At 40.2% G+C, this 15,805-nt stretch overlaps 2 protein-coding genes and 1 pseudogene across 2 annotated transcripts in view; 2 read left to right on the top strand and 1 right to left on the bottom strand.

The window, feature by feature from the left end:
• The first annotated feature begins 2,386 nt into the window (after window positions 1-2,386).
• Window positions 2,387-3,346, top strand: LOC124964567 (olfactory receptor 13C7-like). Its single transcript, XM_047525023.1, has one exon. The coding sequence runs from the start codon at window positions 2,387-2,389 to the stop codon at window positions 3,344-3,346; it is 960 nt and encodes a 319-aa protein (XP_047380979.1).
• A 5,480-nt stretch (window positions 3,347-8,826) lies between these two features.
• LOC124964076 (plasminogen activator inhibitor 1 RNA-binding protein-like) lies at window positions 8,827-9,921 on the bottom strand (annotated as a pseudogene).
• Window position 9,922: 1 nt separating this feature from the next.
• The window catches only part of Reck (reversion inducing cysteine rich protein with kazal motifs), a 98,036-nt gene continuing 92,153 nt past the window's right edge, over window positions 9,923-15,805 (top strand). Inside the window, exon 1 of the mRNA XM_047523994.1 lies at window positions 9,923-10,019. Coding sequence (XP_047379950.1) covers window positions 9,923-10,019 — 97 coding nt within the window. The remainder of the gene's footprint in view (window positions 10,020-15,805) is intronic.

The following is a 15,805-nucleotide window of genomic DNA, read 5'->3' as shown; positions in this document are numbered from 1 at the left end:
CACCGGACCTCCAGGACCCCTGCCGGACCAACTGCATCCCGTCTCCAGGACCTCCAGCTGACCATGTCCACACCCTGAGCCGCAGCTCCCCATTTGCCAACACATTTCAAAGCCAGAGCGGCCATCTTGGATAATCCTGGAAGCCATAGCTCCGATCTTTGGGTGGGGCAAATCCCATCCTGCGACGCCTGCTGGAGGCTTGAAGCTCATTGTCAGGTACCTCTCATGCATCAGGCTACTGAACACTGGGAGGTTTCATTACTATATGACTGTTATACAGTAGATTTTCTTTTTTCTCCTTTTTAAAAAAATTTAAGTTTTTATTTCTTTACTTTTCTTGCTTTCTTTTCCTTTTGTTTACCTGTTCCCTCAGAGTCTCTTTCTCCCTTTTTTGCATGCTAACATCCGATTTCTTTTGATTACACTCTCACCCTTTCTATTTTCTAGAACTTCTATAAATTCTTTTCTTATTCCATTAACAGCCACATTCTACATCCCTCTGCATCCTCTTTGTCCTCCATTAGAAACTGCAGACCTTATTGCAAACCTGTTTGTTTTACCGAAGATAATATTTGAAGTCATTTTGTTTATTATGACAATTTTGTTATTGTCCCCATAGGGGCTATTTGGTCTAGGATGGCATAGTGTCTGATTTGGGCACTGCTAGTATTGATCTCCTCTTAAAGAAAGGGTTTTGGAAACCTATAGGGCCGCTATAAGCCTATAGGGGGAAATCTGCAATACCCCAGATCTGCACTGCTAGAGGGGAAGACACAAGAACAACATGAAAAAACTGATCCAAACAAATCTAGATTCTATAGTAATAGAATCCGATGACAGTATGTTAGAAGAAATGTCAGAAAAGGACTTCAGATTATACATGATTAAGATGATTCGCGAAGCAAAGGATGAGATAAGAGAGCAAATGCAGGCAATGAATGATAATACCAATAAGCTGAAAAAGCACCTGCAGGAAGCAAAAGATCATTTCAACAAAGAGATAGAGATTCTCAAAAAAAAAAACCGGAAATCCTTGAAATGAAGGAGACAATAAACCAAATAGTGTCTTAGAACTTCCTAGGCATGAAGTGCTGCTGCAATAATTGAGGAAGGTGCTGGATCACAACTCTTACAGGAAGTTCATGCATATTTTAGATACAGAGCAAATAAAAGCAAAACCCCAAACCCTCAAAGTTGCAAACAAACAAGTTTTTTACTAGTCTAGAACAAATCCTCATTTTAGGAGCACTTAAAATTCAAAGGAGAGTTACCAGAGTTACCCTGGTCCCAAAAAAGAAGAGTTACCGGAACAGGACCAGGCCTCTGCAGACAGTCTCAGAAACAAGGCATTGATTGCCTCTGGTCAGGCAGATCAAGAATGAAGGCAAGAGAGAAGATTCTGCAATAACTTTGATTCAACTTGGGCACAGTGTACAAGGGGCCCCCCTCACAGTCTCAAATGTACAAAAGGATCAATAGAATGTTAAGACCTTTGCACTGTGACATCAAGGTGATCTGGGGTGATTCTCAAAGCTGGTGTCACCAGAAATGTCCTCGTGACTCCCATGTGCCCCAAGGAAAGGGCTGCTTTATTTTCTGAGGTTTTTGTTCATTTCTGTTGGTTTTCACTTATGTTGTCTTGTCTCCTTGTATGACTTATTCTTTTTTAATGTGTGCCAGCAGTTGCATTTGCGAAATTATTTGTGGAAATGTTTTCAAGACTGGGGTGATGGTATCTTTCTTCTGAGTGGATTTGTTTGCTTCTGTTAGGTATTTGGGAGCACAAAATCTGCAACCACCTCAATCAAATATCAGGGCTGCAAAAGATTTGAGGTTAAACTACAGCACTTACAAATCTTCTTTCCTTCTGATTTGCTTTATTTTTATGATGCCACCCTTATTATATGGTTCCCTCAAAGAGAGGGAACTTTGGTAATGGCCCTGAAATATGTGACTTGCACTTTAAAAACCGCTCCCCATCTCCACAAGGCTGTCAGTAGAGCTTAATGTTGTCACAGTGGCCTTGTCCAAAAGCTGCAAATGCCCCAAATGAAACACAGCTTTAAGGGTCAGGCTGACTTCTCTGAGTCCCTGCTTTTTCCAGAATCATGGCCCTATGATTTCTCATTGTCTTACTATCTCTCTTCTAATTTTCTTTTGCAGGAAGGTTAGTCCAAATTACTTTGTTGGTTCTTACTGGAAGCTGAAGAGAAATAGTAATGGCCACTGTATTATTCTTAGAACTCCATTGGGATGGACCCATTCAAAGCTATTCTCCAGTTGCTTGGGAGGATAAAGTTTTTTGCCTGTCTACCTAGGTACTGTAGAGTAAGAGAATACTGATATTGACCTTCTGGGTTCCTGTAGGTTTCAGAACAGATACACCATGGACATATCCAATGAGACCTCACCAGTGATGGGCTTCATTCTCCTGGGCCTGTCAGCCCACCCCAAACTGGAGAAAACATTCTTTGTGCTCATCCTGCTGATGTACCTGATGATCCTGCTGGGCAATGGCATCCTCATCTTGGTGACCATCCTTGACTCCCACCTGCACACACCCATGTACTTCTTCCTGGGGAACCTCTCCTTCCTGGACATCTGCTACACGACCTCCTCAGTCCCCCTCATTCTTGACAGCTTCCTCACCCCCAGGAAGACCATCTCTTTCTCCGCATGTGCTGTGCAGATGTTTCTCTCCTTTGCCATGGGAGCCACAGAGTGTGTGCTCCTGAGCATGATGGCCTTTGATCGCTATGTGGCCATCTGCAACCCCCTTAGGTACCCTGTGGTCATGAGCAAGGCTGTCTATGTGCCCATGGCTGCAGGCTCCTGGGCAGCTGGTATCACCAATTCAATAGTACAGACATCCTTAGCAATGCGCCTGCCTTTCTGTGGGGACAATGTCATCAACCACTTCACCTGTGAGATCCTGGCTGTCCTGAAGTTGGCCTGTGCTGACATCTCCATCAATGTGATCAGCATGGTGGTGGCCAATGTGATCTTCCTGGCAATGCCAGTTCTATTCATTTTCATCTCCTATGTGTTCATCCTTGCCACCATCCTGAGGATCCCCTCTGCTGAGGGGAGGAAAAAGGCCTTCTCCACCTGCTCTGCCCACCTCACAGTTGTGGTTGTCTTCTACGGGACCATCCTCTTCATGTATGGGAAGCCCAAGTCCAAGGACCCCCTGGGAGCTGACAAGCAGGACCTGGCTGACAAGCTCATCTCCCTCTTCTATGGGGTAGTGACTCCCATGCTGAACCCCATCATCTACAGCCTGAGGAACAAGGATGTAAAGGCTGCTGTGAAAAATATGGTGGCTCAGAAACACCTAACTGAGTGACTGTCATCAAATCTAACACTGACAGAACATACAACCTCCAAACTCCTCATTGTGCTTACAAAAAATGATAACCCAGAGTAAAGAAGGACTTTTCCAAGGACTATGTTATAGATCTTGGGATCAGGACTAAAATTAAATAAACTTTTTTTCTCCAATGGTTCCATAAACAATGGGAGCTTCTAAGAACATAGAAGAAAGAGCTTTCACATTTCTGGAGATACTGGCTACTTATTGGCTTCTTGTACAACTTCAGTGATATCATACTGTAACTATTTCATGTTTGCAAAATCTTATGTTGTCTGCCACCAGAAGCTGGTGCATATCTGTGAAAACTTGTTGATGTGTGCAAAATTAAGAGACAGATATAAAACCTAGTTTTAGTGACATTGGGTTCTTGCTGTGCACTATTTGTACCCTGGGTAGAACTGCTTATTACAGTACATGATTTTGCATTATCCTAGATGTCTGTGTTTGGTAAGAAAAACATGAAAAACATCACCCATACCATCACAATGTGTGCTACCGGCCAATAATAACACCATGACAGGAATTCTTGAGTATTAGCGCCAAGAAAAGGGGGGTCTTGCCTTGAAACGTGGGACTTATCTGTGAGGAAACACAAAGAAATGTTTGCACCCTTCTCTCCCCACACCAGCTCCAATAATGCAGTGGTACAGACCCCCATGTGTGGGAGGAAGCAGTTCTCGATCTTTTCTACCCACATCACACACAGCATAAGGACTGCCAACATTCCCATAGGCAAGCTGAGACTAGAAAGAAATAGAAAAATATTTTGGAGAAAGTAAAGGATTATAATAATCTTCAGCCACCATTCCACAAGTAACATTGGTGATTAGTCAGACTTGTTCCCAACTGACTCTGGGACAATATGAAAGGCTGTGAGTCTGTGGATTTGGACCCTTGGGTGGTCAGCAGTGGCCTTGACAGCATAAGAGACTGGATGCTGCAACAAGCAGGAGATCTTCAGTAGCACAAAAGAGATACTCTACTCAAATCTGTTTAAAAATAATGTAGATTTATTTAAAAGTAGGGCCAGTCTTCGGTGTAATCAGGCTCCAGTTCCTTTGCTCTGAAATTCCCTTTACTCTTCACTTCTTTCATGTATCAACTTTGTTCTCAGGATGACTCTTCTCTGCATTATTGGATGATTCTGCAAGCTGTGGGGCTACAGTATCCTGATTCACTTATGGGATAGAAACCATTGGTTCCCAGTTAGAGAACAAGTGTCCTGAGGTTTGCTGTTATTGGACTAATGTAAACCACAAACCAAGCACAGTGGCAGGTGGGATAAGATTATGAAGACTGACTTAGACACAAGGCCCTCCTCTGAATCTGAAGATAGGATCCATCTCACCTAAACCTTATTGCTATTATACAAAGGAAAATGTGGAGTTGTTTAGAACAAGGTAGAGGACAATGGATCCTGGGTGGGCAACCCACAAATGTCTATCATTTTCTGGGCCTCGGATAAGGCTTCCTGATTTGGGGAAAATCTCTGGGAAGTTAGAATGTTCCTTGCTAATGGGAACTGATAATTCCCATCAGTCTGGCCATTAGGGGCTTGTGTCACACTTAATTTGATTAAAGAAAAGACAAAAGGACATACCCTGTACAATTGAATTTTTGTCTTGAGGTTCAAACTGCTCCAAGTGTGATATCACATCTGAACTCTGCAACTGAGACTGACCTCTTTACGGTCTGCATTTTGAGGGACAGCTTACCCCTTCCTGGCTTTGTAATTTTATAATTCTTGCTACTTTTAATTTTCCTTAACCCCATTTCCTCAGTTATCTATTTTTAATATGGGGACCTCTAATGCACCTGGGAGTTATCTTAAATCCTTTGTGGGATGATGCTAGGCATACAATGAAACAAACAAACAAAGCAACAAACAAGCAAATAAAACATACATACACACACACACACACACACACACATGAACTAATGAGAAAATATGGCAGTGGGTTAGAAGTTGAATCTCCTTTCTCTGACCCTCAACTATCCTTCTCTTCAGCTATAAGTTAGTTTAGATTGGATGACCTGAGGTCCTTGCAGGGCTATTTTTCCAAGGCAGGGATTCTCACTCTAATCCCATACATAGAGCTACCATTGGGATATGGTTTAAGTGTGACCCCCAAAGTCTGTGTTTGAAGCTTGGACCCCATGTGGCCATGTTGAGGGGTGATGGAACTTTTAAGAGTTGGGACCTAGCAAGAGTTAATTAGGTCATTGGAGATTTCACCCTTGGATGAGAGTCATTCTCTAGGGACCCTAACTAGAGTGGGTTGTTATAAAAAGAGGAAGTCTGGCCCCTGAATTTCTTTGGCTTCCTATCTTACCCTGTGATCTTTTCCACACACGCTTTGACTATTGCAATGCCTTCTACCATGAGGCCCTCACCAGAAGCCGAACAGATAAAGTTGCCCAATCTTGGAATTTCACACTCCAAAACTGTGATATTGATATATCTCTTTCCTTTATAAAGTACCCAACCTCAAGTTTTTTATGATAGCAATGGCAAATGAACTAGAACAACTGGTAGGAAACTGGGATGAAGAAATGGGGCTTTGAAAAAGTTGCCTTCCAGTATCATAATTCCTAGGGCATCCTTGCCCTCTGTTACTTACATAACTCCAGGTCTCATGGATTTATTACATGTGTTATGTGACAGGTATAGGAGACAGTGATCATAAATCACTTGCACATATGTATTTGTTGTTGCTCTATGGGCAGATTTTAGGTCCTGCGTCATAGATAATCTCAAAGATATGTTTGTATTGCTTAGCAATTGGACTTTGAAGAATCTGTTCATGCCCTATTTCTATATGGTGGCAGAGATTCCTTTCATGTAGAATTTCTGATAAAATATTCTGTGAATTTTCTAGAAGAAGAGGGGAAAGAGAAAGTCAAGCTCTACCTAACTTCTCTTTGTGCATGGGAATAGTGAGAGGGTATCTTCTAGAATTTCCTTCCATAGAAATCTTTAAGTGAGAATCTTGCTCTTAGAATTCATTAAACTGACACTAATCCTAGCTTCCTCACCACTGAAAGATGGGGTGGGAGATCTGCCAAGAAGAGGAAAGAGGTTGTAACCCAGGTGAGCAAGGAGAAACAGGTCTGGGCTCTTTGTTGTTTCTTTGTCATTTCTCTGCTTTTACCTTCTTCTGATTCTCCATGTTAACATTATAGTTAAGAACAAGTCTTATTAATGGTTATTTTTCCAACTTTATTGAGGTATAATTGACAAATAAAGATTGTATATATTTTAGGTCTAAAACATAATGTTGCACACATACGAATGGTGAAATGAGTACCATAATCAAGCTAACATATCCATCATCTTGCCAGAGTTACCATTTGTGCATGTGATGAGTACACTTAAGATGTCATCTCTTAGCAAATTTAGAGCATACAATTCAATATTATTGACTATAGTCATCATGCTATATATTAGACCTACAGAACGTTTTTGTTCTTCTTAGTTGAAGCTTTATACTTTGATCTCCATCTCCCAAATCTTCTTTCTTGCTTGAACATTCATTCTAATCTCTGCTTATATAAGATCAGCTTTATAAATTTCCAGAATGAATGAGATCATTCAGTATTTTTCTTTATGTGTCTGGCTTATTTCACTTAGCACAATGTCTTCTAGATTTATCCATGTTGTCAAAAATGACAGAATTTCCCCCCTTTTAAGGCTAAATAGTATTTCATTGTGTACATTTATTGCATTTTCTTTTTGCATTGATCTGTTGATAGACCTTTGGGTTGATTCCATATCTTGACAGTAGTGCAGATGTCTCTTTGACATACTGATTGCTTTTCCTTTGGATATATATACCCAATAGTGGGATTGATGGAGCATACAGTAGCTCTCGTCTAAATTTATTTGAGGTACATCCATATTGTTTTCCATAATGGTTGCTCTAATTTAACATACCTACTAATAGTTAACAATAGGATATAAATCAGTATTATTCTTACCTTTCTCTTCCTCCAAAACATTTTTTAAAATTTTCTTTTAGTCCGGGCACACATTGTTTAAGTTCAAATAGCCTCAACTCTATTAATACCTCTGGTTTTGAATTCTGTGTGATCCTCCTAATCAATCCAAGCATATTCTTAGGAAAAAAGTAAGAGAAAAAATTTACTTGATCTTGCTTGAGCAACTCTTTGTTCTTATAGCTGAAAGAACAAAACTAAACAGGTTGGGAGGAAAGTTCCTTCAAGAATCAGTGGCTGTCCATGAAACTGGTATCAAAATAGACATGAAGACCAATGGAATATAATAGAAGACACAGAGACAAACCCACATACTTACAGTCATCTGGTATTTCACAAAGGTGCCAAATGAATATGTTGGAGAAAAAACAGTCTTTAAAATAAATGGTGCTGTGCAAATTGTATAGCCTTACATAGAAGAATGAATTTGGATCCCTATCTTTCACCCTACACAAAAGTCAAGTCAAAATGGGCCAAAGACTTAAGAATTAGACCAGAAACCATATAACTGCTAACACTCTTCACATAGGGACAGGCACCAACTTCCTCAACAAGATCCCTGAACTCAAGAAATAAAACCAAGATCAGTAAGTGAGATGTCATCAAATTACAAACCTGCACAGCAAAGGAATTGACTAAGAGAGTAAAGAAAGAGGCAACAGAATGGGAGAAAAATCTTTGCCAACTATTCCTCTGGTAGAAGATTAATATCCAGAATATATATTTTTAAGAAAACCTCAGTGCAAAAACAAATAGCCCAATCAATAAATGGGAAAAAGAGCTAAGCAAAAATTTCTCAAACAAAGAAACACAAATGGTCAAGAAATATATGGAAAAAATTGTTCAACATCTCTAGCAATCAAGAAAATGCAAATCAAAACTACACTAAGATTTCATCTCACTCCAGTCAGAATGGCAATTATCAAGAACACAAATAATAATAAAAGCTAGTGAGGATCTGGGGGAAAAGGTACACTCTTTTCCTCCCACCCCCAATATTTAAAACGAGTTTGTAATTGGGGAAACATCTAAATACTTAATTAAAAAACACAAATGAAGTGAAAGTTTTAAACTGGTATACACCGTTCACACTTATATTTCAGGTTTGGAAATACATATTTGCAAGCAGCAATACTAAAGTTTTCATGAAAAATTCATAATCTCTGAAAATTATGAAAACATCCTTGCTACCAATACATTTCTAAATACAAAACTGACTACCGTGTTTATTACTTCTGTATAGCGAGAAGTTCACTTTCAAGACAGATAAAATTCAGTCTTTAGGTGTGAATGGTATGAATGACAGTCTTTTTAAAAATGTATTTATTTTTTATTTCTTAGTCCTTTGGGATCCTTAAACATGCAAAAGCTTTGAACAGAAGGGTCTGTTTGAAGAACCAGGGTTGTCTTATGGCATCCAGTTAAGCCAGAGTTGGATCATTCCAGTTCTGGGTCAGTCACACATCAGGGGCAGAAGTACTTGACTTGTCAGATCTGCTGCCACTGTTTGGGAGTCCACCACACCCAAGTCTACCTCATCCTCCCCTGCCACCGTGACCTGGTTGGGTAGGTTTCCAAAATTGATCTCCAACTGAGACATATCACTTGCGGGCTTCTGGAAATGATGCTCCATAACCCAGTGAGCCTCTTGACACTTTGATTTATGAAGAACAAATCCCTTCTTCCATTGTCCACCAGCACCTTCATTTGATTTTCGGAACTTATATTCTACTTTTGCACAGTCTTTATTTTGAATAACCTTCCATTCATCCAAAGTCACCTTTTTTGGACCCTCTGCCTTAACCTCTTCAACTTCATTTTTCTTATTTTCAGTGTCTGCCACTGAATGTTCTTCACCTTCAGGTGTTCCCTCAGTCACATTTGATGGATCCAAGTCAGTTAATTCATCTTGGACAGTTTCCCAGTTGTGAGAGACTACTCCATATTTATCCTCAAGCTTCAGACCACTGTTATGTGAAAAAGAAGATCTGTCACTTCCACTATGCCTATCAAATTCACATTTGCCATGAAAATCAAATCCATCTCCTTGACCCAGTCCATGTCCACAGCCTCCTCAGCCCCCTCCAAGAACACCATGACCTCGAATGGGTTGGTCAATAATCTATCAACTGAAAATTCGCCTCCTTCACCCTTTTCTAAAAGTGGCTTTTCAAATCTTTCATGAGGTTGTCGCCCCTCTGGTCTTCTATCAATTACTTTCCCTTCATCCTGAAGTTGTTGATCAGGTCTTCTTCCAACCTTTATTCCTTCTTTCTTAAGTGCCATGGTGGCTGCATGTCCTCTTTCTTGTCAGCCACATCAACACCTGGGGGCAGCGGGTTCTTGGGGTCTTTCTGAGACTCTATGCAGTTGTTTGCTCGTTGGACTGGGCCATGGCCTGAGCTTGGCCCCAGGTCCCCTAAGGTCACCCCAGTAGGTTTCTTTTATTCTTGTTTTCTGCTGCCTTCAGCACCTGGAATGGGGTCCAATTCATTGTCAAATAAGTGGTCGAATGGGTTGGTGACCAAGCCTTCCTGGAGGTGCCCAGGCATGATGGTGGCCGAGGCAGCATGTTCCTCCACGGATTGCCATGTGCCAAACTCAGCCCAGAGCGTCTCCTTCAGCCCTTCCCACAGGACACCAGACCAAGGTACACTCTTACATTGTTGTTGGGACTGCAAATCAGTACAACCACCTGGGCAAGAACAATGGAGAATCCTCAACAAAAAAAAAAAAAAAAAAAAAAAACTAGGAATGGAACCATCATAAGACCCAGCAATCCCACTCCTTGGTATTTATCCAAAATATCTAAAATCAGCATACCATAACAATGTAGTCACTTCTGTGTTCACAGCAGCACAATTCACAATAGTCAAATTATGGAATCAACCCAGGTGCTTGTGAATAGATGAATGGATCAAGAAAATGTGGCATATATACACAATGACATTTTACTCATCTATAAAGAAGAATTAAACAATGCCATTGGCCAGTAAATAGATGGAAATGGAGAAAATCATGTTAAGTGAAATAAACCAGACTCAGAAAATCAAGGGTCAAATGTTTTATCTCATAGGTGGAAACTAGAACAAAATAAGGAAAGAAGGCAGTGGGGGAGGGGATCAGATATCATAAAGATAGAGGGAAGATGAGTGGAGTAGAAGAAGGGGAGCAAGAGTAAGGGAGGACGGATGGGAAAATGGAATGGACTTAACAAAATCATATTATATTCATATTCAAAGGTACCAAAGGGAATTTCATCAGTACGCATATATAGAAGAAAGGGAGGTTAGTAGAGTAGAGAAGGGAGAATAGGGGAATGAAGGATGGAAGGAAAAGGTGGGGGTAGTGAAGATTGAAATCAAATTCCTTGCATGTATGATTTTGTCAAGATGAACCTAAATACTGTGTATAATTATAAGACTCTAATAAAAAAAGAAAAAAGAATCGTGGCTCTCAGTTAGTGCTGGCTATGTAGACTTCAGACCATCAGGATTCTCAGGGGACACCTGGGGACCAGAGCTGGTCCTGCTCATTTCTCATTAAGACTAATGCTTTGTCCCTTTAGGGGTTCAGTCTGGGATCCTGAGTATCCTGGAAAGCCCATTGACAATCCAAATCGAATTATCACAATAGCTGCTTCAAACTCCCCGGGGGGTGGGGGAAACAAGAGAACCGTTCAAAGAGCAACCTGGAGAAGAGAGGAGGGAGGGTACTCAGGTAGCTGGCTGACCCTGGCTGCGCTGCCCTTACAGAGGAACTCTTGGTCCAGGACGGGCAGCCATTCACCTGCCCTCTAGTTGTGGAGCCAACACTATTTTCAATTGCTAAGCACTGCGCTAATCTCTCTTTCCCTCTCTGGGCCATAATTTCTTTGACTATAAAATAAGAGTGTGTAGCCAGTTCACTTACCATACAAACCTGGGGAAACAAATGGGGAATGCCCAGATAGGAGGAATTCATGGCTTGTATCCACTACCTGCTGCACTTGCATTAGGGGTCTCCTGTGGGCCTTCTCTCCCAAGTTCATGAGCAACAAACCACCCCAAACTTCTAATGCCACTGATAGGACGGATGACTTCACAGGGAGGCTTTAAGAGGCTCTAGCTACCTGTTGCCTGCTGCGCGTCTGCCATCTGGTGGACATTTTTCAAGCTGTCAGTTGGAAATTCTGCTCGCTTCCTGACCTTTTAGGATCTAGTAAAAGTGCAGTTTGAATTCAATCAGTCTGTGGAGTCCAAGATTCTATATTTCTGACAAGTACCCAGTTGATGCCAGTGTTGCTCTGCAGAGAACCGTGACAGAGAAACAGGGAAGAAACTCCAGTGTGCAGGTCTCCTGCTACATGTCAAATCCCCAAGCATGGGCAAGCCTGCCGAAGTGTTCACTCAGTCTGGCAAGTGCCCTCAAACCAAAATCCTAAAACTTGAATGACTTTAAGTTTCTAGACTCCAAATTTCAGTTTTTGGCCTGTGAATATCCATTGCTTTCTGGAAAGTTCCATCAACACATTCTTTAAAGATGTTGTTTTGCATTTTATTCAGCACACGTAGTTGTTTTCTGCACTTGCCAGGAGGTTGCTCAAGGAATCTTATTGTCCATACTGCCAGAAGAGAAATCCTTGACTAGCATGGTTTGTATATTCCCAAAATCATGTTGCCCAGTATCTCCCCCTGTTTAATCTATAAATTTCATTAATTCATGGGGATGGACAGACCTCCTTAGAATACACCACATGTTCTCCTCTTAGAGTATCAAAATAGACAAAAATCTTACATTCTAAGTTTTCTGAGATTTAAAAAAAAAAAGTGTTTTTAAAGAGCCAGAGTTTTCCTTTTATAGATTAAGAGCAAAGTTTGGCTGTATCAGCAGAGAGCTTCACTAAAAGCCATTGGAGAGAGAATTCAGGATATGGTGAAAAGGTCTCCCACCTCCTCAGGAGAAATGAAGAGTTTTTCTGACTAGAGAGTTGTTCAGAGTAAAAGGGAAAATCAGAGAAGATAGAGCCAGAGTAGGGCTCCCCTTAGTTGGAAGGAGCCTAGCACCCTTACCTTCCTGATCTACAGCCCCAAACTAGAGGTTGTGATGGGATTGAGATAACTTCTGATATAAATTCCAGACAGGTTAAGGGAGAATTCATGATACGCCTTTAAAAACCACTGGACAACAGACACCCATTTGCATCCCTCTCTGGGAGCCCCTTGGCAGGTGAGGCCCAGTGCAGGTGATTGGCGGGATGAGGGATACTGGCATAGAACAATCAAGCTCTTTAAGCTCTGAGTTTAATAAGTCAATCAGAAGTGCATATTTTCAACCCCTTATTTACATAATTAATAGGACAGGTTCAACTTTGTGGTTTGACACGTTGGTTGGGGAAAGGAAGTGCTTCAGGTAGGGGTCTTTGCCCTTGGCTGCTACTAGAGGTAAGGGAAAGGGTCACTAGAGAAGAGCTGCTGTGGTTGAAGGTGTGAGAAGCAGAAGTCATTGTGATTAAAGCTGACAGGAAGTAGCAAGTCACGGGACATCCTCCAGAACCGATGTCTCCTTTCAGGTTGGCATGATGTCCCCCTCCTACTTTCCTTCTCCAAGGTCCTTATCCTGGCTGCCTATAAGAGATCTATCTTCCTGCCTTACCACCACAATTTAAAAAAAAGAACCCCCAAAATTGTTAAATTGGACTTCACCAACATTTAAAAATTCATCTCTCCAGAAAATGCCATTAAGAAGATGAGTGGGCAAGCAGTAGCAGGTTGGGAGACAATAGTAATGTACATAACTGATAAAGGACTTGTATTTGTAATACAAAAAGTGCTCTTGCAATACAATGAGAAGACAAATTCACAAAATGGAGAAAATATTTGAACAGATGCTTCACAAGAGTTTCCCAAAAGATTTATGAATGACGAATAGCAACATGAAAATGTTCACCATTAGTTTTTATGGAAATTCAAATTAAAATCACAATGACATTCCACTACATACTCATGACAATGTCTAAAATTTAAGACTGAAAATACTAAGTGTTAGGGAAGATGTGCAGCAACTAGAACTCTCCTACATGGTTGATGGGAATGTAAATTGATACAAACCCTTGGAAAACAGTTACTAATTTCTTATAAAGTTAAACACATGCTTTATGTGTTTATGTGTTATGTGTTATGTGTTATGGCTCAGTGATTCCATTCCTGAATTATTCTGTTTTCTTAGAATTTATATTTGTCTGTTTGGCATCCGTTATTTATAGGGCCAAACTAATAGCAAAGATGCTCACATCTCCCCCAAAGTCCAGAGCCCAAACTCTGAACCACCTCTTCATTTAACTCTCACATAGCAAGCCAAGATTTCCCTCCCCTAAATCATCCAGGACCAGGAAAGAGACCACCCCTGTAACCCAAAGCCCACCAAAATTCAGACAAGTCATCCTAAGCCATTATTCTTCTAAGCCTTGCCTTTCCACTAAAACCCTAATAAAAACTCTAGCTTAGCTTCCCCCTCACTCCAGCCTCTGCCTCCTGACCAAATCTTGGTGCTTCCCTGCATAGCCTTGTGCAGCATGGTGCCCCGCTTCTTTTGAGAATGTAATAAATATTTTCATTCAGTGGCATTGGTTTCTGCGTGTTGTCACCCAGTTACCTCCACAAATTAAAATAGCTCGGGTATTTTGAGATGTGTTTTCCCAATGGAAATGAAAATACATATCCTCACAAAGACTTGTGTACAAATATTCATAGACTCTATTCCTGAAAATAGCTCAAATGTTCATCAATAAGTCAAAATAAATGCATTGTGATGTATACATACAATGGAACACTACCCAGCACTACAACAAACTACCGAAAAATGCTGCAACATGAGATTATTTCAAAAACATAAGAAGAGAAAAATGTCAGACACAAAAGAGTACATGCCATATGACTGGAATTCTAGAAAAGTCAAAATTAATATTGGAAGCATATCTATGGTTTCCCAGGTTGGTCACAAACTTTGGGGCTCAAGTGATCCTCCTCCCTCAGCCTCCTAAGGAGCTGGGACTACAAGTGTATACCACCACACCCAGCCTCATTTGTTATCTGAATTGTTATGCATATTTTTAAAAATCTAATGGAACTAGGTAATTCTTTAAAAGCTAGCATGATCGTGAATGCCTATAATCCCAGCTACCAGGGAGGAAAAGGAAGGAGTATCACAAGTTTGAAGCCAGTCTGGGCAACCCTCTCTCAAAATAAAAAGGACTGGGATGCAGCTCAGTATTACAGCTCCAATATGACAGAAGACAGGGGTACACACACCAAAAAACTACCTTCTACCCTTCTCCCACCTTAATTCTCATCTAGAATAGTTCTAAAATGCAACCAAGTGCAAATAAATACTAAAAACATAATCAGTTGCAAAATAAGAATCATAAATACAGCAAAGAAATACATGTCATGACCAGTCTAATTCCACATCATGTACAACCAGAAGAATGAGAAGTCATACTCCATTTATGTATGATATGTTAAAATGCATTCTACTGCCATGTATAACTAATTAGAACAAATAAAAAAATTAAAGAATTTTTAAAAAGAAATACATGTCAAATTTTGTTGAAAACCCAATCTTTGAAGGTAACTATCAGATTCTTCCTACAGAATTTGAATTTATTGGCAAATTAGCAATTACTGAGTCATTGGTGTTTCAAAGTTTTGTAAAATCAATTGTATCAGTGATACCAGAAAATGAACTCAAACTGTATGAATTATGTATGTGGCACATCAAAATTAATAGCATGAAGAGGAATCACTTTTTAATAAATGGTGGAACAGCAACAACATTCAGTTGAATTAAGGTTTGTCTTTGATCCCTACGTAACACCATATGCTGGCATAAACTTCAGATGGATTAAAGCTAAACATGAAACACCATTATGATTACGAAGGCTTAAAAAAATGACATATTTATGCCAGCTGTGCAATACAGAATGATTCACTGTTTTGGAAAAGAAAGAGGATATCAGAATTAAAACAGATATACGCTCAATCATACATTGTGTGAAACTCTTAAATAGCACAGTCTGATTTCAATAACAAGAATCAAATTTCTCCCCAGTGGAGGTGTGTTAGATTCCATTAGTACTTGACTTTATTTATAAATATATCATATACATATATATGCACACATATATACATATGTATGATGTGTTAAGACAACAGACACTTGTAAACTTGTCACGTTGCAACTTTTTATATATTAGACGTCACTATCACATGTACAGGTAGGCTGTCAAATTGATTCACTTTTGAAGGGACCTTGGAATAAATCTTTTCACCCCTGGGCATTTTTATCTTAGATGTGTCCTTGATTAGAATATCCAAGCCCATGCACATCACTCACATAAAATTCTGCAACAGAGTACACATGTGTACTGTTCCCAATTAAGTGTTGGGTAAGGCTTGG

Source organism: Sciurus carolinensis, chromosome 14 (assembly GCF_902686445.1).
Source record: "Sciurus carolinensis chromosome 14, mSciCar1.2, whole genome shotgun sequence".
Taxonomy (NCBI): Eukaryota; Metazoa; Chordata; class Mammalia; order Rodentia; family Sciuridae; genus Sciurus; species Sciurus carolinensis.
Note: the sequence above shows the minus strand (reverse complement) of the source record. Positions and strands in the feature narration are given on the sequence as shown.

Coding starts and splice junctions, on each gene's coding strand:
- LOC124964567 (XM_047525023.1), top strand. CDS start 2,387: ATGGACATATCCAATGAGACCTCACCAGTGATGGGCTTCATTCTCCTG.